General features: G+C 39.7%; 1 protein-coding gene across 2 annotated transcripts in view; it reads left to right on the top strand.

Annotated features, from left to right (window-relative positions):
* LOC126473196 (collagen alpha-1(XVIII) chain-like) overlaps positions 1–23,139 on the top strand; it is a 646,928-nt gene that overhangs the window by 598,337 nt on the left and 25,452 nt on the right. For both annotated transcript variants that reach the window (XM_050100092.1, XM_050100091.1), the window contains exons 21-23: positions 4,086–4,211; positions 8,830–8,935; positions 18,243–18,394. In XM_050100092.1, the coding sequence (XP_049956049.1) occupies positions 4,086–4,211; positions 8,830–8,935; positions 18,243–18,394 (384 nt within the window). The remainder of the gene's footprint in view (positions 1–4,085; positions 4,212–8,829; positions 8,936–18,242; positions 18,395–23,139) is intronic.

Raw genomic sequence — 23,139 nt, 5'->3', positions numbered from 1 at the left:
TGCTGTATACGAACAGTGTGCTGTAAAGGAAGGGGAGACAGAAGCCAGTTTTTATCTCTATTTTGGCAATGCTATTTTGGTGGGTACTTTTCAAAAGAAATATAAGTGATAAAACAATGAAATCTTAACTGCATATATATAACATATATGCCTCAATTTACAAGTAAAATGGACATAATACCTGTTATTGTTTTGAAGAAGAAAATCTTTTTTCTTTCACTTGTAAAATTTAACTTTTTTGTACATTAATTATTATAAAAGAGTTTCTGATTACTTGTAATAACTTACTACCATCTGCAGTACAAATTGACCAAATTTCATGTTTCTAACCCCATTACTTTATCAAATAATGGTACCTGAAAATTAAAAAATGTAGTTTTGAGAAAAAACCACTTAAAGTTTAACATTGCAATTCTAGTATAGTTAATGGTGAGAATTACTTACCGCTAATATTTTCCTGCACCATACTGAGCATCATCTGAATCATACTAATCTGCTTTTCTTCTCTTGGTCCCTCTTCTTTTCCGTCTGGCTTCTTTCGTGCATTTTAAATTAGCATTATCTGCTTTGCAGATTCCCTCTTTATCTATTTGCACCAAGGATTTTACAGTATTTTCACTAGATTTTATGCCCAGTAATTGCAAACATCCAGTTTTCTAATTACACTGTCATTGAAGCATAAAATAGCATCATAAAAGCCAAATTTTAGGGTTGTAAGCTGAACAAATACACTTTTCGGTAACCGGTTCCAAATGATAAAGTTCACACATTCATTGAAATTTTGGGTTTTCCCATGAAGACATTTCTTCAACAAGGTATCTTTACAGAGGTCTCTAAATATGGGTTTAATTTCATTGCATTTAATTAAATGCTGTGTATTATCTCTGCATGGCGCAAAAAGGAAGGCGTGGCATTTAAATGCCACATTGCACAGTGTGTCAGGAAAACCATCATACCTCACGAAAAAATTGTCGTATATATATATATATATATATATATATATATATATATATATATATATATATATATATATATATATATATAAAACAAAAACTGTTTCACGCAGGAAAGACCAGGCATTTCAAATATGCTAAAACCTAAAAATCAAATTTTTGAAGACCACTTGCCTTCCGTCTCCCCTTAACCCATAACTTCCCAGCGTGTCTATATGGACTAAATTGTTGACTAGTTTTGTTTTTACTTCATTGTTGGCTTACAATTATTTTTAGCGTTGGCGGCCACATATTGTTTTCAGGGAGGGTTTGAATTTACATCACGCCCCCTAATCCAGCAGTCCTCACGGATGAGGATTCGGGTGACGAGGATGAAGGAGCAATAGCAGATAATCTCAATCCTAGACAACTCCGGGCTGAAGCTGAAATAAGATTAACAGACACACACACAGAAACAGATTTCAGAAATATAGATTACAGGAACATAAATATGCAAAAAAGCTGGGTTCATGGTGCACTAATTTCAAATTTGAAGTCTTTTCCTGATCCATGCTTTGACACGTATGTTGATAAGTCTGCAGTGGTAATTTTCGAATTATTATTTGATGACGATCTGATACAATTCCTAGTTGATGAGTCAAAGAACTACGCACTTTTCAAGAACTTTCCAAATCCTAATATAACTTGTGAAGAAATGAGGTGTTTTCTGGGGATCCTCATTCTAATTAGTTATAACTCTCTCCCTAATAAGAGGTTATACTGGGATTCCAATTTAGACACACGAAACGATTTTGTATGCAATGTCATGAGGAAAAATCGTTTTGAACAAATTCTTAGATTTCTGCACTGTAACGACAATAACAAATTTGATGATAAGGAGAAGATGTGGAAAATTAGACCCTTTATTGAAGTAGTAAGAGACAAATGTAACAAGCTGTTTGTTCCTCAGAAACATCTGTCTTACGATGAATCAATGATAAAATATTTTGGGAGACACTCTTGCAAGCAATTTATCAGGGGGAAACCGATACGATTTGGATATAAAGCATGGTGTTTATGCACTACTTCTGGATATCTGGCAAATTTTTCATTTTATCAAGTAAAATCACCCAATCCAAATACATTATATGAAGTACAGTTTGGTAAGGTTACTGCCCCCTCGTTCAGATGATAGATGATATCACACTGGATGTAAAGCTACTGCCATTCCACGTTTTCTTTGACAACCTATTTACAGGGTTTTCTGTTCTGTCATACCTGAGAGAAAAGGACTATGGAGCAACAGGCACTATCAGAGAAAACAGAGTTCCCAAATCGTGCCCAGTTTCCTCAAAGAAAGCGCTAGTTAAAACGGAAAGGGGGTATTTTGAATCCTCACTTTATGAGGATGATGGTGTTATAGTCACAAAATGGATGGACAATTCAGTGGTTACTGTAGCTTCTACCTGTGAAGGAGTTGAAAAAATGGTTCAAATGGCTCTGGGCACTATGGGACTTAACATCTGTGGTCATCAGTCCCCTAGAACTTAGAACTACTTAAACCTAACTAACCTAAGGACATCCCACACATCCATGCCCGAGGCAGGATTCGAACCTGCGACCGTAGCGGTCACGCGGTTCCAGACTGAAGCGCCAGAATCGCACGGCCACACCGGCCGACCTGTGAAGGAGTTGAACCTGTATCATTTGTAAAAAGATATTCCGCAAAGGAGAAGAAGACAGCTCAAGTACAACGTCCTCAAATTATCACAGCCTATAATAAACACATGGGAGGAGTGGATAGGATGGATGAAAATATTGCTACGTGCAGAATAAACATTCGAAACAAGAAGTGGTACTGGGCTTTACTTTCTTGGCTGATTGACGTATCTGTACATAATGCGTGGCAGCTGAAGAAAGGAAACATCCAGTTTTCTAATTACACTGTCATTGAAGCATAAAATAGCATCATAAAAGCCAAATTTTAGGGTTGTAAGCTGAACAAATACACTTTTCGGTAACCGGTTCCAAATGATAAAGTTCACACATTCATTGAAATTTTGGGTTTTCCCATGAAGACATTTCTTCAACAAGGTATCTTTACAGAGGTCTCTAAATATGGGTTTAATTTCATTGCATTTAATTAAATGCTGTGTATTATCTCTGCATGGCGCAAAAAGGAAGGCGTGGCATTTAAATGCCACATTGCACAGTGTGTCAGGAAAACCATCATACCTCACGAAAAAATTGTCGTATATATATATATATATATATATATATATATATATATATATATATATATAAAACAAAAACTGTTTCACGCAGGAAAGACCAGGCATTTCAAATATGCTAAAACCTAAAAATCAAATTTTTGAAGACCACTTGCCTTCCGTCTCCCCTTAACCCATAACTTCCCAGCGTGTCTATATGGACTCAACCTGAATTCAGAAGAGAAATTGTACAAGTTTACCTAAGAAGATATATGAATCCCGTAAAAGGAGCAGTCCTATGTGTGGATACAAATCGCGTGTTCCAAGTGATATCAGATATGATGGTATAAAGCACTATATCAAGAAAACTGAGAAGAAGAGAAGATGTGTAGGTTTGTACTGCAAACAGAAATCATCAGCTGTTCGCTCAAAATGTGGGAAATGTGATGTAGGACTGTGTCTAGAATGTTTTGGAGTGCACCATGAAAGTTAGCAAAACAAATGATTGCGAATTATTTTGTGTATGGTGTAACAAATTGGTTTGTAAGAATTATTTTGTTCAAATTTTGCCTTACCTGTATTAAAACTCTGATTAATAAAACATATCTTCAAATGTATTTCAATATCACAGAAAATATTTCAAATATGCATCTGAGTGCCCAGCGTGCCCATATGGACACGTTATGTTACAGACAAACTAAGCCAGAGAAGAGTCAAATAATAGCTTATATGCACTACTTAGATGCACAAGAAGTCAAAAAATTGAAAATAAATTTAAATATCCAGTTTTGAAAAATTCGGGCAGTCAAGGGTTAAGTACTGCAGGTAGTATGTCGATTGGCGTTAAATCGCTTGGTGATTTTTGGTTACAATTCTTCGATAGCGGCCGAATTAAACTTCCACTCAGCAGGGATGAAACGTAATGGTGCCTGTGTGTTCACAGCTGAAGGGCGACAAGGGAGACCCCGGCGTGGGCTTGCCGGGCCCTCCAGGACGCCCGGCGCCGCCCTGCAACTGCAAGACGGCCTACATACCCGTGCCCGGGCCCCCGGGTCCTCCAGGTCCGCCGGTGAGTCGTCTGCCACGTCACACTCTGTCGCTCCTCGCCATCCTCCTAGCATGCGCTGTGTGCCGTATTAAGCGCGCTTTGGCAAACCACTTATGTGGTGATCAATTTATTACATTATCTAGTTTGAGTAGCTATTCTGCACTAGTACAGTTATTAATTATCAACAGTTAACTTAAGTGTGGCATTTACAATTAATAAAAGTGAAAAAATTAACTGTTCCAACTGTAAAAATGTTGTTGTTGTTGTTGTTGTTGTGGTCTTCAGTCCTGAGACTGGTTTGATGCAGCTCTCCATGCTACTCTATCCTGTGCAAGCCTCTTCATCTCCCAGTACCTACTGCAACCTACATCCTTCTGAATCTGCTTAGTGTATTCATCTCTTGGTCTCCCTCTACGATTTTTACCCTCCACGCTGCCCTCCAATACTAAATTGGTGATCCCTTGATGCCTCAGAACATGTCCTACCAACCGATCCCTTCTTCTGGTCAAGTTGTGCCACAAACTTCTCTTCTCCCCAATCCTATTCAATACTTCCTCATTAGTTATGTGATCTACCCATCTAATCTTCAGCATTCTTCTGTAGCACCACATTTCAAAAGCTTCTATTCTCTTCTTGTCCAAACTATTTATCGTCCATGTTTCACTTCCATACATGGCTGCACTCCATACAAATACTTTCAGAAATGATGTCCTGACACTTAAATCTATACTGGATGTTAACAAATTTCTCTTCTTCAGAAACGCTTTCCTTGCCATTGCCAGTCTACATTTTATATCCTCTCTACTTCGACCATCATCAGTTATTTTGCTCCCCAAATAGCAAAACTCCTTTACTACTTTAAGTGTCTCATTTCCTAATCTAATTCCCTCAGCATCACCCGACTTAATTCGACTACATTCCATTATCCTCGTTTTGCTTTTGTTGATGTTCATCTTATATCCTCCTTTCAAGACACTGTCCATTCCATTCAACTGCTCTTCCAAGTCCTTTGCTGTCTCTGACAGAATTACAATGTCATCGGCGAACCTCAAAGTTTTTATTTCTTCTCCATGGATTTTAATACCTACTCCGAATTTTTCTTTTGTTTCCTTTACTGCTTGCTCAATATACAGATTGAATAACATCGGGGAGAGACTACAACCCTGTCTTACTCCCTTCCCAACCACAGCTTCCCTTTCATGTCCCTCGACTCTTATAACTGCCATCTGGTTTCTGTACAAATTGTAAATAGCCTGCCGCTCCCTGTATTTTGCCCCTGCCACCTTTAGAGTTTGAAAGAGAGTATTCCGGTCAACATTGTCAAAAGCTTTCTCTAAGTCTACAAATGCTAGAAACGTAGGTTTGCCTTTCCTTAATCTTTCTTCTAAGATAAGTCGTAAGGTCAGTATTGCCTCACGTGTTCCAGTGCTTCTACGGAATCCAAACTGATCTTCCCCGAGGTCGGCTTCTACTAGTTTTTCCATTCGTCTGTAAAGAATTCGTGTTAGTATTTTGCAGCTGTGGCTTATTAAAGTAATTGTTCGGTAATTTTCACATCTGTCAACACCTGCTTTCTTTGGGATTGGAATTATTATATTCTTCTTGAAGTCTGAGGGTATTTCGCTTGTTTCATACATCTTGCTCACCAGATGGTAGAGTTTTGTCATAACTGGCTCTCCCAAGGCCGTCAGTAGTTCCAATGGAATGTTGTCTACTCCCGGGGCCTTGTTTCGACTCTGTCTTTCAGAGCTCTGTCAAACTCTTCACGCAGTATCTTATCTCCCATTTCATCTTCATCTACATTTTCTTCCATTTCCATAATATTGTCCTCAAGTACATCGCCCTTGTATAGACCCTCCATATACTCCTTCCACCTTTCTGCTTTCCCTTCTTTGCTTAGAACTGGGTTTCCATCTGAGCTCTTGATATTCATACAAGTCGTTCTCTTATCTCCAAAGGTCTCTTTAATTTTCCTGTAGGCAGTATCTATCTTACCCCTAGTGAGATAAGTCTCTACATCCTTACATTTGTCCGCTAGCCATCCCTGCTTAGCCATTTTGCACTTCCTGTCGATCTCATTTTTGAGACGTTTGTATTCCTTTTTGCCTGCTTCATTTACTGCATTTTTATATTTTCTCCTTTCATCAATTAAATTCAATATTTCTTCAGTTACCCAAGGATTTCTACTAGTCCTCGTCTTTTTACCTACTTGATCCTCTGCTGCCTTCACTACTTCATCCCTCAAAGCTACCCATTCTTCTTCTACTGTATTTCTTTCCCCCATTCCTGTCAATTGTTCCCTTATGCTCTCCGTGAAACTCTGTACAACCTCTGGTTCTTTCAGTTTATCCAGGTCCCATCTCCTTAAATTCCCACCTTTTTGCAGTTTCTTCAGTTTTAATCTATGTAACAGTGTAACAGAAGCATATGATTATTGTTTTTATTTCTACAACATTTATATGTTTTGGAGCACAACTAAACTGATAGTACCATGTGGTTAGAATTAAAATGTAGCTACTCACAGAGGTCCAGTGTGGGCTGTAATTATCGTGTGACAGCGAAAGTAAGTAGAGATGCTAATGTGTTAATGCGGAACCAATTTACGCTCGAAAAATTTAGTTCCAGTTTTGGTCCCCAGGTACAGATTGCGCTGTACAGCATGTCGTCGACGTCTCCACTGCTCATATTGAACAAACTGCGTAAGCAGCTGTTAATAATAAAATCAACATTATGGCTTTCTCACTTGTTTAGCCTATTCTACCGACGTCCCATTCCTAATTCATTACAAATGGAAACATTTCTTTCTTGTGTTCACAGCGCCAGATTTGCGCCTGGTGGCCAAAACTGGAACTCATTTTTTTTTTTTTTTTTTTCACTGTAAATCGGTTCCGCTTTGACGCATTAGAATATCTATCTAGTTTCGCTGCCATAAAATAGTTACAGCCTTTACTGGATCTCTGTGAGTAGATCCAATTTCATTATAACGACCTGGTCGCTTAATAACTGATTCTGGGCTGTTTGTACCAAAGCAGTTAACACATTTCTACCACTCACAAAGAATAAAACCACAATAGTAACATGTGTCTTCGATTAAAGGTAATCTCGGAGTCACTTTCTTGGTTATTAGTTCTTATCTTGACTCTGGATGTATTTTAGTCGAGTACGTCTGTGCATTCCTGTACTAGGCAGTTCAAGGTAGGTTTCTGTATTCAACCAAAATTGTGGCTTTCACGCTACGAGCACAGGAAAGCACGTAATGATGTAGTGTGTGTGTGTGTGTGTGTGTGTGTGTGTGTGTGTGTGTGTGTGTGAGTGAGTGAGAGAGAGGGAGAGAGAGAGAGAGAGTGAGTGACTGGCGATAGTCAATGGTCCAAGTACTGAGCAACCTTCTAGTAGAACTTGTAATGTCTCACATTATGTATTATTTTATGTCCATGTGACTTTATATTTGACTGACTTTTTTTTAGTTACAATCACCATTGTTTGGTCTAAACAAGTTCTTAAGAAAATTAAGAGATATGAATCACGTGCTAACGTAAATTTACATAAGTGGCGTTGGAACATGCATAATTAGTGAGTGATGAAATCTCTCTCTCTATATCTATCTTCTTTTTTAGATCTGTTGGCAGTGTCTCGTACCTCCACGTTCTTTAGACTTTCTTTGACTGTATTTTCAGTATCAGGAAGGTACTAAGCATAGGAGACTTAATCGTATCTACGTGTTCCTTGCTTGTGGCACTAAAATTCGATCCACTTTCTAGCAGTAACAATTATCATAGTTAAACTTGTAAATCCATGTCTTACTGTGTATTTGACAACATTTACTGGTATTAAGTACCTATTTACTCTGTAAATGATGTTTCTATGAACATTTATTTCCACATTACCGCTATGAAATAAATTTATATTTTTTTATCATACGGTTTCAGTGAAAAGCATACTAACATCCTCGATTTTCCAGAATGAATTTTCATTGTGCGGCGGAGTGAGATCTGATACGAATCTTCCTGGTAGGTTAAAACTGCGTGGAAGTAAAACTGTGAGTCGTGTTTGGGTAGCTCAGTCGGCAGAGTATTTGTCCGCGAAAGACAAAGGTCTCGAGTTCGGACTGCGTCGGGCATACTGTTATAAACTTCCAATAATTCAGTCCTGAATTTACTTCATCGTTTCGTTGCTGCCGGATACGATTCCTACAAGGCATACATGGAGTATTCTACAGGACTGAAAACGTCTTACGAAAACACTGCACTGCCAGTTTCTATCCAAAGATGAATCTCGATAATTATTTGCTCAATTCTACGATCAAACACTACCGATGTTACAACAACACTATGTGTCCATTGTCGCCAGATTGGGCAAAATAACGCAAATTCTGCTCTCATTCGATCTTCGCTGTGTCCTCTGGTGCTGGCAACAGTAAGTTGCATTGAGAACAATTCTTTGCGTCAGACCATCAATACCATTATGCATTCTTGATCTTGGAATCATATAATACGAAATAAATATTCACGAGAAAGTCATGGATGACACGAAACGCATGATACAACGGTGAATTCCGCTATAGCAAAATAAGTGATGCTGGTTGCAGCAGCTTTGTTTCCAAAAGAGTGCAGGTAGCTGAGATGTTTCTTCTGTGCAGGGTCGCCCTGGACTGTCCTATGAAGGACAGAAGGGAGAGCCAGGGGAACCTTGCAGGAACGGCTTCCGCTTCCTGCAGTACGACGACCCCAGCGCTGGCAATACAGGTGAGACAGTCAATTAAATAGATTCTCTTGACCCGTGACTTACAATCCAACAGCACAGTCACACACTATCTGATCAAATGCATCCCGACACCTATCAGTGGGCATTGACTTGGGATGGGTCCATCCTTCGCCTTATCACGGCATGAACGCTGCAGAGGACATTTTCAATGAGATTTCTGAATGCCTGTGGAGGAATCGTAGCCCATTCTTCCTCAAGAACTGAAACTAGAGAAAGTAGTGATGTTATACGCTGGATATGGAGCGAAATCGACGTTCTAAGTTATCCCAAATTTGTTCCGTTGAGTTCAAGTCATGATGCTTGGCAGGTCAGTCCATTTCAGGGATGTTATTGTCTATGTTACCTCGCGGATGCTGCTTTGTGACAGGGAGCTGGAGACTAGAAATCTACTCTGTAGGAATCAGCATGGGTTTCGAAAAAGATGATCGTGTGAAACCCAGCTCGCGCTATTCGTCCACGAGGCTCAGAGGGCAATAGACACGGGTTCCCAGGTAGATGCCGTGTTTCTTGACTTCCGCAAGGCGTTCGATACAGTTTCCCACAGTCGTTTAATGAACAAAGCAAGAGCATATGGACTATCATACCAATTGTGTGATTGGATTGAAGAGTTCCAAGATAACAGAATGCAGCATGTCATTCTCAATGGAGAGAAGTCTTCCGAAGTAAGAGTGATTTCAGGTGTGCCGCAGGGGAGTGTTGTAGGACCGTTACTATTCACAATTTACTTAAATGACCTTGTGGATAACATCGGAAGTTCACCGAGGCTTTTTGCGGATGATGCTGTGGTATATCGAGAGGTTGTAACAATGGAAAATTGTACTGAAATGCAGGAGGATCTGCAACGAATCGACGCTATGATGCAGGGAATGGCAATTGAATCTCAATGTAGACAAGTGTAATGTGCTGCGAATACATAGAAAGAAAGATCCTTTATCATTTAGCTACAATATAGCAGGTCAGCAACTGGAAGCAGTTAATTCCATAACTTACCTGGGAGTAGGCATTAGGAGTGATTTAAAATTGAATGATCATAAAAAGTTAATCGTTGGTAAAGCAGATGCCACACTGAGATTCATTGGAAGAATCCTAAGGAAATGCAATCCGAAAACAAAGGAAGTAGGTTACAGTACAGTTGTTCGCCCATTGCTTGAATATTGCTCACCAGTGTGGGATCCGTACCAGATAGGGTTGATAGAAGAGATAGAGAAGATCCAACGGAGAGCAGCGCAGAGATAAACTCCAGTGGAAGACTCTGCAGGAGAGACGCTCAGTAGCTCGGTACGGGCTTTTGTTGAAGTTTCGAGAACCTTCACCGAGGAGTCAATCAATATGTTGCTCCCTCCTACGTACATCTCGCGAAGAGACCACGAGGATAAAATCAGAGAGATTAGAGCCCACACAGAGGCATACCGACAATCTTCCTTTCCACGAACAATACGAGACTGGAATAGAAGGGAGAACCGATAGAGGTACTCAAAGTACCCTCCGCCACACACAGTCAGGTGGCTTGCGGAGTATGGATGTAGATGTAGGTTGTCTCGCTGATACAGTCATCTTCTCCGAACTGTTGCTCTACTGTGCAGAGTACACAGTGCTGTAAAATATGCTCATTGCTCCTTTCCTTCCGCATTTAGTGTTTTTTTTAAGCGTAATAAGGGGACCACACCCTAACCGCGAAAAACATCCCCACCCCTTAACACCACCTCATCTGTACTTTCACTGCTGGCACTACACATAATTGCTGGTAACTTTCTCCAGGCATTTACCAAACCCAAACCCTTCCATCAGATTGTCACAGGATATAGTATGATTTGACTCGAAATCACTCGTTTCCAGTCATCCACTACCCAGTGGCGTCGCTCTTTACATCACCTCATGCGCGGCTTAGTGCTGACAACAGAAATGTGTGGTTTATGAGGAGCTGCTCGACCTCTGTACCGACAGCCACTGTGCTAGCTGGACTGTTGTAGCACTTTCGCCAGTACATGAGGTCTGCCTGAGGCAGGTTCAGTCGTGGCTGTTTCTTCGTGTTTCCACACAGTCACACCACAAACAGTCGACTTCGGCAAATTTATAAGGGTTGAAATGTTGCTGATGGGTTTGTTACTCAGCTGAAATCCACTGACTAGTCCACATTGGAGGTTACAGAGCCCTCCTGACCAACCATCTGTGCTACTACAGCTTCTCTACTGACAATACAATACTTCCCGCCACCTGTTATACTGACGGGTTCATCACTTGTGTCATCTAGTGGTCAATTCCGTATTACACAGGTGTGTTCGTATACTGTTGATCAGATAGTGTACTTCCCTCAATCTTTTTACGTATTTTTAACTGCGTACTCCTGGGAATGAAAAAATACAACTGGCTGCTGGTGAACCTTCTGGGTTGTATCATCGTGGTCCGTAAGGCTTTTTTGTTCCTAATGTTCCGTCCACAACTTTGTTGAACATCTTCAGCGGTGCTCTTGGTTCCGTTTAGTCTTGCTGGCTAATGATTAGGACGTCGAAGAGCAACATAAATATTTTGAAAAGGGGGTGTAATCGGCAGAGATGATCGTTGTCAAAAGTCAAACCATCGAATTGGCGTCTGTTGAAAGATAAAGTTTATGTATTGATTGTACAGAGCTGCTAACCATATGTCATTAAGTTTCATGGTTTTTTCTGTTAAAATTGTTCTCATATTTATGTATTTCGAAGGCTTCTCTATAGGATCTTTGACTGATGATCGTCTGATAGTTAAGTTTTATCTCTGTCAATAATTACCTCTGGCGACCATGTCCCCTTTTACAGTATTTATGTCGCTGTCCGACTTCCGACTCGTCAGTCCAGGAGCACCTCTAAAGATGTTCAGCGCAAGTCTGGACGAAACGTCAGAACCACAAAAGTTATACTGACTACGAGCATACAACGCGGAACATTCACCAGCAACTAACCTGTTGCGGAATCCCTCATTGTACAACCAGAAATACAACTCCACAATCGCCTCACCCTCTTTCCACAGTCTACCTATTCTTATTCCGTAATATCTCAGTCGTGCTATACGGGAGACAAAACACCTTATGCCTCAGAAATAGGAAAGCAGACGTAGTTTCTATCCTGGCGTTTCCTTCTGTGTGGTCAGTCCAACCTTTTGTCACACCTATGTATTTTTTATGTTTTATTGTGGCCGAATCTGGCCATCTGAAAATCTCCTTGGATTACTTCAGTCCAAAAAATAAGTCCACAGATTTATGTCATCGAAGTAATCAGAAGGACTGAGATAGTCTAGTACGTCGATAGCCCTTGTAACACTTGGTTCTGAGGAAAAACTTAGGCTGGCAACCCTAAAATACAATCTAAGAGGCGTGCAGATGGACAAACAGCTAGTACGATGATTAAATTGTTAGTACTGTCTCAACAGAAGGTGTTATTTTTTTAAAAAAAACGTGAGAAGGGAAAGAACACTTATTATTGTACCATTCTTTATTTCCGTTTTCCTATCTGTACGTCTTTTATCATCTGTGATTTACTCCTCTGACTGTTCAAAGTTCCCACTTAACGTGATATTTCATCTATGCTTTAGCGTCTAACAATGATTATTCTTAACAGTAATCGTATATTTTTCGCTGGCTGATCTAACGAAAGGAAGTGTAGAGGTTCAACTCCTCTTTAAAATGTACGAGGTTGATCAGACAGCAAGGATTAACACAGCCTTTAGTATATTTCCCTAACTGGAGAAAAATTCTGTTTTGAATCTGTGCATAAGACCCTTAATAACACGCAACAAGCTGTGTTAAACTTAATTCTCCAAAGACAAATATGAGTGACTTCCATAGGAGTAACAAAGCTCTGACGTAGAATTGTGACGAATGGATCTAGAGTCGTGTAACACTAAGAACTGTCTGCGATTAAAAATTTACAAAGCATTCAAATTCAAGAAGCACCATCTCCACGAAAATAAGTTGCCTAGTACAGTGGTTGGATAACAATAATATAAAAAACCGCAAACGTTCCGCAAGTCATCAGCAGACATTTTGTTACCCCATCGTACAATATGCTCGCCTAGTTTCGTTGGAGAAGGATATCTCAAATCTAATCAAGCCACAGACTCTACTAGATCGTAGGAAATGCGGCACCCAACATAGGAAAGACACTAAAGGGAAATAGACCAACTGAAGTTGATCGAGGACGTGCTTCTCCGATCAGTGACGACAAACTTTCACTTTGGGGTATCTTCCAACTTAGTAACTAACACGATACACCAATAGTCAACAACGCAGCTGTGGAAAGAAAACCTTTCCAACATCGCTGTACCTATGAGAATTAACGATTACCTGTAGCTTAGGTACAAGGAAGATTCAATTTTCTGAAAATTTTTGAGCAGCCAGATCACAAGGGGGCAAGTCCAGAATAAACAGAGCAAGATGGGACTGTGTCAGTTTGGAGCAGAACGAACGTGAGTGTTGGTGGAGACCAAAGCCAGTGTTCAATGTGCTCTGGGCTCAACTTCTGAAACAAGAGATTAACTCTTCCCCAGGACCACTGACGTAAAAAAAAAATCTGATACTAATCTGTCTGATTTGAATAAATTGGTTGCAGTGTTGTGCATCTAATGTGTCTCTCACAGGTGAAAAAATTTAAGACACCATCTTTTCTGCTAAGTCCGGTAATGAAAGACAACACAGCCAAAATGCCTCTATTACCGTTTACTATCGGTCACAAATTATGACACATATTGCCAACTACATATTATCATGCAGTACGCCCGTAAGAAAGAAATGTGAGTAGGTGTTTCCAGAATAGATTTTCACTCCGCAGTGAAGAGTGCGCTGATTTGCAACTTCATAGCAGATTAAAGCTATGTGCTGCACCAGGATTCGAACACGGAACCTCTGTCATTGGCAGGCAAATGCTCTACCGAATGAGCTATCTAGGCACGACTCATTACTCGTCCTCACAGCCTTATTTACGTCGATACCTTTCTCCTACCCTTCAAACTTCAGAAACGTTCCGTATACCTTGTTGGATTAGCACTCCTGGAAGAAAAGGTATTTCAGAGTAGTAGCTTAACCACAACCTGTGGGAAGTAAAGTTGTGAATGCAGGTCGTATGTCGTGCCGGGAAAGCTCAGTCGGTCGGACCCGTGAGAAGATATGTCTGAAATCACACTGGGCTAGTTAAGCATTGCTGAAAAATATCAAAAAGAATCACAAAATATAGACAACTGCAGATGGTTACACGGCTATTCAGAGTTGAAGATTGAGCGAGGTAGTGCAGTTGTTAAGGCACTGGACTCGCAGTAGAAATCCTCGTCCGACCGTCCAGGTGCAGATTTTTATCATTTCCCTAAATCAGTTAAGGGGCTCCGGAAAGGCTCAAAATCATGAAAAGTTCAATTTTTACTTTTTTGCGTTTTCTGAATCTGCAGACTATTACCTTTTAATAGATATATAATTTATTCAATTCCGAAGACTACAACTATTTTTAATTTTTTTTAAAATGTGTTCTACATGGGCGTGACCCACTGTGGCGCTGTTAAACTGCTGTCAAATGGTGTTATTATTAACGTCCGTGTTCATCAGGTACATTTTAGTGATGTGAGATAAAGTATGTGTTGTGGCTAACCTGTGATGGTTCAATATACGTATATCGCTGGTGTGATTGTCGATTGTTTCATGTTTATTTACTCTGTCGTTATCTCGAAAAATATTCGTAATTAATTCTGTTTCTTGAGTCTCTGTTTTGTTGAAGTATAATAATGAGTAAAAGTAAAGTTATTAGAAATCCTCTGAAGGCTTTTAAGAAAAGGAGAAATGTTGGAAAGCCAAAGGTATGTGTTATTACTGTAAACAATAAAGACGATAATCAAGTGAGTGAACCTAACCTCTCAAGTACACCTGCCCATACCAGTCAAAGTGGGAAAGAAAATACTTCACAGAAGAAGCTTGGTTCAATGAGTGAAAACTATGCATGTTTTATGGGCGAATCGGATGTGAATGAAATATTTGATATGTCGGTTCTCAGAGGAATTTTTTCAGACTGTGTAAGATGTATTCATTGTAGTGAAGTTGGTCTGGAACTCTCCATAATAAAGCACGTAGGACTTGCTAGTGAAATACAACTGAAATGTGATAAGTGTTCACACATGACCACCTTTTGGAACAGTGTTGCAGTAACTGCAACTGAAGAAAATGGTAGCAAAATCTACGAACACAACAACAAGCGATGCTTGCTTTAGACAAGGAACGCCTTCGGGCTGCAGACAGGGCTGTAAAGAGTCTAGAAATACAAGCAAGAGTAAACAGGAGGAGGAACAAGAAGAAGCTGGAGGAGGAGTTTGCAGAGGATGAAGATAATCCATCCTATGGACCTGGAATGCACTAAAAAGTTAATCCAATCTTTGTCGCTCGATTCCCAAAACTTTTATTTTCTCATACTAATTACACGTATTCTAAGGATCGTCCAAACATATTTGTTTCAAACTTTCAGTAAATGTTACACAGTACCTTCTGCATAATTTAACACAGCCTTTTTCCAAAAAATTGTATATTTTTGAATATATAAATAAAAAATTGCAAAAAAATGTTGTGAATTTTCATTACAATTGAAAAAAAATCATCTTTAATAACTGAACTAAAATTTTGTAAAATCCCTGTGTTAAGTTGTAGCCCATATTCCAATAAATAATCTGTAAAAAGTTCAACTTCCTACCTCAAATACTTTGTGAGGAAAGATGTAATTTATAAGCGTTATTTTAACATTGCAAGTATAGGGCGTTCCGGAGCCCCTTAAGATGAATGCGGAGATGGTTCACATGGAGAGGACATGGGGCCTTACGTTTTCGTCCGAGCCTGTGCTCCATTTCTAACGACATCATTGTCATCGGTACGTTAATCTCCAATCTTTCTTCATTCCTTCGGAGTTGAAGTGACGTGTTAAACAAAGCGATACCTTAAATCAAGTCAAATCAAATGTTCAGGACAGGGTTGGTAGTGGAGACCTGGCTTGATTTTAAAAAAGAAAAAGTACTGTTTTAAAAGCATAGTCACAGAAAGGTAAAAATCCAAACTGACCCTCGTTTAATGTTCTTAACGTCTTGACGTGCTTCAGTAGTCGGCTATGGCTCAAGCACGTATGCCTGAAGACTTAACCTCGAGAAGTGTGCCATCGCCAGAGAAGAGAAGAAATATTATTCTCAGAAGTATTCACGCATCTAGAACGTGTTCAGCGGTCTGATTACATTAGTCGTATTTGCAGTGCATAGATAATTCGGCAACAAGCTGCACATTATTGATTAAAAAGGAACAATCCGACAAAATTAAATAAATAGCTGGCCAATTAGTATTCGATGAGAAGGAAAAAAGAATACTGTATAAACAACTGGAAGCCTATCAATCAGTTCATAGGATAGAACGGAATCTTTGCCAGAGTCCGAAAGTGGTTTTTTTTTTTTTTTTTTTCTAACCGACATGTGGAATTGTTCACTTCCTTACCGTCCATGGACCCTGCCCATCATGTTTATACAGAACAGGGGAAAAGCGTACAGGAGATTGCGGATACGGTGCTCCTGAATGAATCCCAGACCAGATAACATCTGAGTGCCCTGTATATATTCAGGCGGCCTTCAGAACCGCATTGTTCATTGGGCGGAGAGAGGGCAACGGGGAGGGGTTGGGACAAATGGCAGGACCGCCGACTGCCATCTAGAAACCGCCAGACATGGTCAGGTGTCCAATGTTGGTATGATTTGGAACTTACCGTGTCGGTTCCACAGACGATGTAATGATGACTGCAGGAGATGCTAATTTCATGTTGTTTTGTACTAAATATAAGTCGGTGGTGATTATTGGTTAGATAATTCAGTAGTATAGGATGAATAGCTGCAAGCAACTTGCAGGGCCGTAAACATGTCTACTGCTGGGCAAAATGTCAATAGACGTAGCTAAGTATATTGTATACGATGATAATAGTTAAAACAGTAAAATAGGTGAAATACAACATTATATAAAACCTAACATTTCAGAATTGTATCACTGTCATAGCATGTTTTAGGTATCAGGTGCAGGGCATCTTGTAATAAAGGCAACAAATTAAGAGAAAATTAACACGTTTCTTGTAGTGGCCATTTTCGCAGCAGCTGTATATAAATTGCAGTTGTTTCAAAGAAAATGCCTTTTTTGCAAGCTGCACATCGAAATTTTTATATTTATTTTTATTTATGCACCCAGACGCGTTTCGCCTTTTTTGCAAGGCGTCTTCAGTGGGTGTCCTGAAATATTACATGATTTGTCCATTTTTACACATAGGTTATGGTTTCACTTCTTGGTAATAGATTTAAAAACAGTTCCTTAACGTTTTTTGTGAAATGGAAAGGTACTTACAGGTAACTTCTAATTCATTGCATCTAAGCAAACTGCTTTTTCTCATCTGGCAATCAGGTGGACATCTTACAGTTCACTTTCAGTTCATTGTTTACGTTTCACGTCACTGTAACTGCCATCTTTTTAATACAGAGTTTCAGTTGTTTTTCTAAGAGTTAGCAACATTCTCAGTTTTCTGCATTCAACTGTTTTGTGAATGTGTGTGTGTGTGTGTGTGTGTGTGTGTGTGTGTGTGTGTGTGTGTGTGTGCGCGTGTGTGTGTTAGAGAGGGGGAGAGATTTTTTCTTAAATAAAATAAAAAATTTTAATTTTATTTTTATTACTATTTTTTAAAATAATGATAATAATTATTATTATTATTATTATAGTTTTCTGGATATACTTACGAGAGGAATCAGATGTGTAATCGTTTGTTGGGATTTCTGTCTATTATATGATCAATCAGTGTAAACAGTGAGTTGTTAGTCATATTTACAAAAAAATGGCTCTGAGCACTATGCGACTTAACTTCTGAGGCCATCAATCGCCTAGAACTTAGAACTAATTAAGCCTAACTAACCTAAGGACATCACACACATCCATGCCCGAGGCAGGATTCGAACCTGCGGCCGTAGCGGTCGCTCGGCTCCAGACTGTAGCGCCTAGAACCGAACGGCCACTCCGGCCGGCTCATATTTACAAATCATGAAATATTTCAGGACTCCCACTGAAGATGCCTTGTAAAAAAAAAAAAGGCGAAACGCGTCTGGGTGCATAAATAAAAATAAAAATTTCGATGTGCAGCATGCAAAAAAGGCATTTTCTTTGAAACAGCTGCAATTTATAAGAGAAAATTGCTTGATGTTTCCAGAAAAAGTCAACAACGTTGATCAAGGAATTTTATCCAGAGATGAAACCTAATTTTCTGGTTGTTTTCGTTCCCGCAGGTCCTATGGAGCACGAGATGTACGGAAACGGCCCACAGTTCCGCCCGCTGGAGGTGAACAGGCAGAGCGAGAAGAAGCCGCACCACAAGGAGCCTGACGTCAAGCTGATACCCAGCACCATCTCTTTCCGCACCAGCAACGACATGTTCCAGGTCTGCATACAAATCTACGTCCACACATCACACTATACTGCTTAATGTTTTGTGAATGTCCATTACGAAACGTACTGTAAACGTATGGTTGTTAATACTTGAAAAACCTGACTTAAGACTACGTCTGTTACCTCGTAAACTGCAACTCCACACTTGCGCATCAGAATTTTTTTTAGGTACGCTTTCACTTTTCCATAGGCGTACAGAGTATATTACTGCCTCGGATCCGTTATGGAGTGGAAAAAAATTCTAAATTGACGTAAAAATATCATTTATAGAAAAAGACATACGAAAACCCGTATGTCAGACACAACTTTCTTGTGGTGACAACTGCTTTATGTCATTCTTGCTGACCAAAAGTTGCTATTTTCATCTTAAGCATAAATTCTCCTATTACAATTTCCCTTTATAATGTATCCTGTGTTATAAATAGTTTACATATGGCGTACTGATGAAATTTTTCCAGTCGTAAACCGAAAGGCTTTTGACACTACCACACAAGCGGCTCGTAGTGAAATTGCATGATTATGGAATATCGTCTCAGTTAGGTGAATGGATTTGTGGTTTCCTGTCAGAGAGGTCACAGTTCGTAGTAATTGATGATAAGTCATTGAGTAAAACAGAAGTGATTTCTGGCCTTACCCAAGGTAGTGTTATAGGCCCTTTGCTGTTCCTTACCTATATAAACGTTTTGGCAGACAATCTAAGCAGCCGTCTTAGGTTGTTTTCAGATGACGCTGTCGTTTATCGACTAATAAATTCATCAGAAGAACTAAACAAACTGCAAAACGATTTAGGAAAGATATCTGAATGGTGCGAAAAGTAGCACTTGACCCTAAATAACGAAAAGTGTGAGGTCATCCACATGAGTGCTAAAAGGAACTCGTTAAACTTCGGTTACACGATAAATCAGTCTAATCTAAAAGCCGTAAATTCAACTAAATACCTAGGTATTACAATTATGAACAACTTAAGTTGGAAGGAACACACAGAAAATGTTGTGGGGAAGGCTAACCAAACACTGCGTTTTATTGGCAGGACACTTAGAAAATGTAACAGACCTACTAAGGAGACTGCCTACACTACGCTTGTCCGTCCTCTTCTAGAGTACTGCTGCGCGGTGTGGGATCCTTACCAGATAGGACTGACGGAGTATATCGAAAAAGTTCAAAGAAAGGCAGCACGTTTTGTATTATCGCGAAATATGGGAGAGAGTGTCACAGAAATGATACAGGATTTGGGCTGGACATCATTAAAAGAAAGGCGTTTTTCGTTGCGACGGAATCTTCTCACGAAATTCCAATCACCAACTTTCTCCTCCGAATGCGAAAATATTTTGTTGACACCGACGTACATAGAGAGGAACTGTCACCACGATAAAATTAGGGAAATCAGATATAGGTGTTCATCCCTTCCGCGCGCTATACGAGATTGGAATAATAGAGAATTGTGAAGGTGGTTTGATGAACCCTCTGCCAGGCACTTAAATGTGATTTGCAGAGTACCCATGTAGATATAGATGTAGAATACAAATATGATTAATTTAACAACTAAGATATCTAAAATATATGTTATGAATGGACGCACACGTTTCTCATTTCTCCCGAACACTCCTACTTGGATCTGTGTGTCCACTACAGATGCGCTCTGCTTAAAAGACCAATTTGACAATGCAGATGCTAAATGAATAACATAATTTCAGTATCACCGCAGTGATCACAAAAAAATGGCTTACTTAATGATATCATTCCCCTGTCGCGAAGACCTAAGGAGAAAGAGCAAGCGAGTTAAGGCGTAAGTACTTCACGCAACGTAATGATGAAAATAACACGAGAACAAATGTATTGTAGTAAAGGCTCTCGAGACATGATTACTCTATACAGCGATTCTCTAATGGCATCAAGCACTTTTTTATTTACAGCTTTATCTACATTAATATTCTGGAAGTCACATTTAAGTGTTTGCCAAAGGTTGAATAGAACTACTTTCAGACTATTTTCTTTCGTTCGACGCTAGAACAGTTTGTAGCAGAACGAGCACCAAAATCTTTCTGGGTCTTTTTTTACTACGATGGTCATTTCTCTGTATGTAGGTAGGAGCGAACAAAATATTTTGGCTTTCAGAACAGAAAATTGGTGACTGAAATTTCGTGAAAAGATCTCGCCACATCAAAAAAGACTTTTGTTTTAATGATTGCCACCCCACTTCACCTATCATAGTCGTGACACACACTGCCCTATTTAGAGGCAACATAAAACGAGCCACGTGTCTTTGAAGTTTTTGAAGTCATCTGTCAATCACATCTGGTACGGGTCTCATACCGCGCAGCTATTATAAAAACGGGAACGTATGAAATTTGTTGAACCTTCTAATTGTTCTGACAATAAACTGACTTCCCCGCAAGAGTTTCTGCGTGTTCGTTCTAGCTGATGTTGTTCGTAATTGTGATCCCTAGGTATTTAGTTAAATCTACAACCTTAAAATTTGTGTAATTTATGTGCGACCAAAACTTAACGGAATTTTTTGTAATACTCAGGTGGAGCCCCCGTCTCTTCCCTTTCTATTTATTGCGTTCGACAGAAACGATATTTTCTAAATTCGTGCTGGTGTCAAGGGATAGTTTTCTTGGAGGTTCCGTAAACCGGTTATACAATGACTGATTTTCAGATTCAGATTGGATTATTATGACTGTCTTTTTAACTTCTGTGATATTTATGTTTGTGAACAGAGGGGTTGTATGAAAGGTCTGCTTACTAATTAGTACAATGCATTTTCTAAATTGCAAAGGAAGTAATGGAAAAAATTTATCGTGGATCCGAGGATGCATTGACCGGCCTGTACGTCTATCACAACTGTCAACTACTATTCCATCTGTGATCAATATTTGAAAAACACAATGAAATTTTGACCATCTAGAAATAAATGCATTGATGTTAGTTTTCTGAAGTGGTTTATTAAGCCTCATAAAATAAAAAAAACTTATTGTGGTACATAGATAAAACAATGTGATACATCATCACAATATTAAATGTAATGAAAGATTCTAAGATGGAGTGCAACACACATAGCTCCAAATGTAATTGAGAATAATACCTTGCATTTCATCCTTCTTAAACCTAAATCCAAAACACCTGGCACAGCTTGAACTAAGGTTATCTGTCACTTATTGAGTCAATATCTGTTACTTGTGGCCAAACAAACTTCATTCATTGTTTCGAGAGATATTTGACATCATATGTTATATGTGAATTACTACCTGAACCACAACACCTTACAATCTGAGAGATACATAACTGGCATTTGTTTTTCTTAGTTGTAAGCACATTAACAATTACAAATGAGTTTCCGTCTAGATACAGATGGTCAATGTTTGCACTCCTTAGTTCTACACTTTTATTAGCATCAACGCTGTATAATAAATTGTGTATCTGTAATCCTGGAGTAACAACGACCAGTGGTGAAAATTACTCCGAAACAGATAAATCATGAACATGACCTCAGAAATAGTAATATGCAGGAAGATATATAAATATGGACAAAAAACTTACCAGTGGTCTGTTTCGAGAATTAATGAAGTTTCATACATGACATGTTTGAAAACACCGACGGCTTTGCAGTTAAATGATATCGATGGATTTTGCACAACTAGATTTTAACCCACTTTTTGATACACACTTATAAGTCTCACCAAGTTCGTCATGTATCGCCCAAGAAAACCAGCACTACATGGCGTCATCTAGCGTATATTGATGGAACTTTACCACCAAAAAATATACCGGACGGTTATAATTAAACTTACCCTATTTGACACGTTATAACATGGAAACTAATTACCCTACGGGTACCAAACTTGGTAGCATTTAAGTGCAGAGTATGGGGTGCATGATATCCATGCGTCACGGCAGCGCCGTCGAGTTCCAACTATGGCCACCAGCCGCCGTGTTCAGTCATCGTAATTCATAGTCTCACACTCCTGACCAGTCTCAGTGTACTTCCTGACGTACCAACATGAGCTTGGACAAAAGGAGCAGGGCATTATTGGTGAAGGTCTACTATCAATACAACAGTAATGCTGCAGCTGCACTTCGAGGATATTACCGGCTGAAAGGATTACGGAAGGGTCCTCTTTCTCCGTATGCTGTGCGGAGCATGATGAAGAAGTTCGAATCAACTGGAGAACTGGGCGTCGCTCCGGGAAGAGGCCGACGACCAGTTGCATCATAGGTGGTTGATGAAATCGCTGCTGCTACGGCAGACAACTCTGCGAGCAGTTCCCGGTGGTCAGGCAGTGAGCGTGCTGTGTAACGACAGTTGAACATCCAGCGGTCCACTGTACGGAAGGTGCTTCAAACCACTCTCAAATGGTATCTGTACAAGATCCAAGTTATACAGCAGCTTGCACCACAGGACACACAACGACGTGTTGACTTCGCTCTCCACTTTCTCGCAAGGATTGAACTTGACGAGGGCTGGCCCTGGACCATCCTATGGACAGACGAAACTTATTTTTGTCTGATGGGTGAGGTTAGCACACATATCTGCCGAGTGTGGGGATCTTTACCTCCAGTCACTGCGCATGAAGTTCTCTGCATGGTTAACGTGTCACCGTATAGTGTGGCTTCACAGCTACGTTCATCATTGTCCAATCACTTTTGAACAGGTTGGCACTCAAGGACCAAAGACGTGCAGTGTGACTGGCCAGCGTTACTGCGATATGGTTCGCCAGCATGTCATACCCGCCCCAT

Source organism: Schistocerca serialis, chromosome 4 (assembly GCF_023864345.2).
Source record: "Schistocerca serialis cubense isolate TAMUIC-IGC-003099 chromosome 4, iqSchSeri2.2, whole genome shotgun sequence".
In the NCBI taxonomy this organism is placed as follows: domain Eukaryota; kingdom Metazoa; phylum Arthropoda; class Insecta; order Orthoptera; family Acrididae; genus Schistocerca; species Schistocerca serialis.
This window is presented reverse-complemented; position numbering and strand designations above follow the sequence as displayed.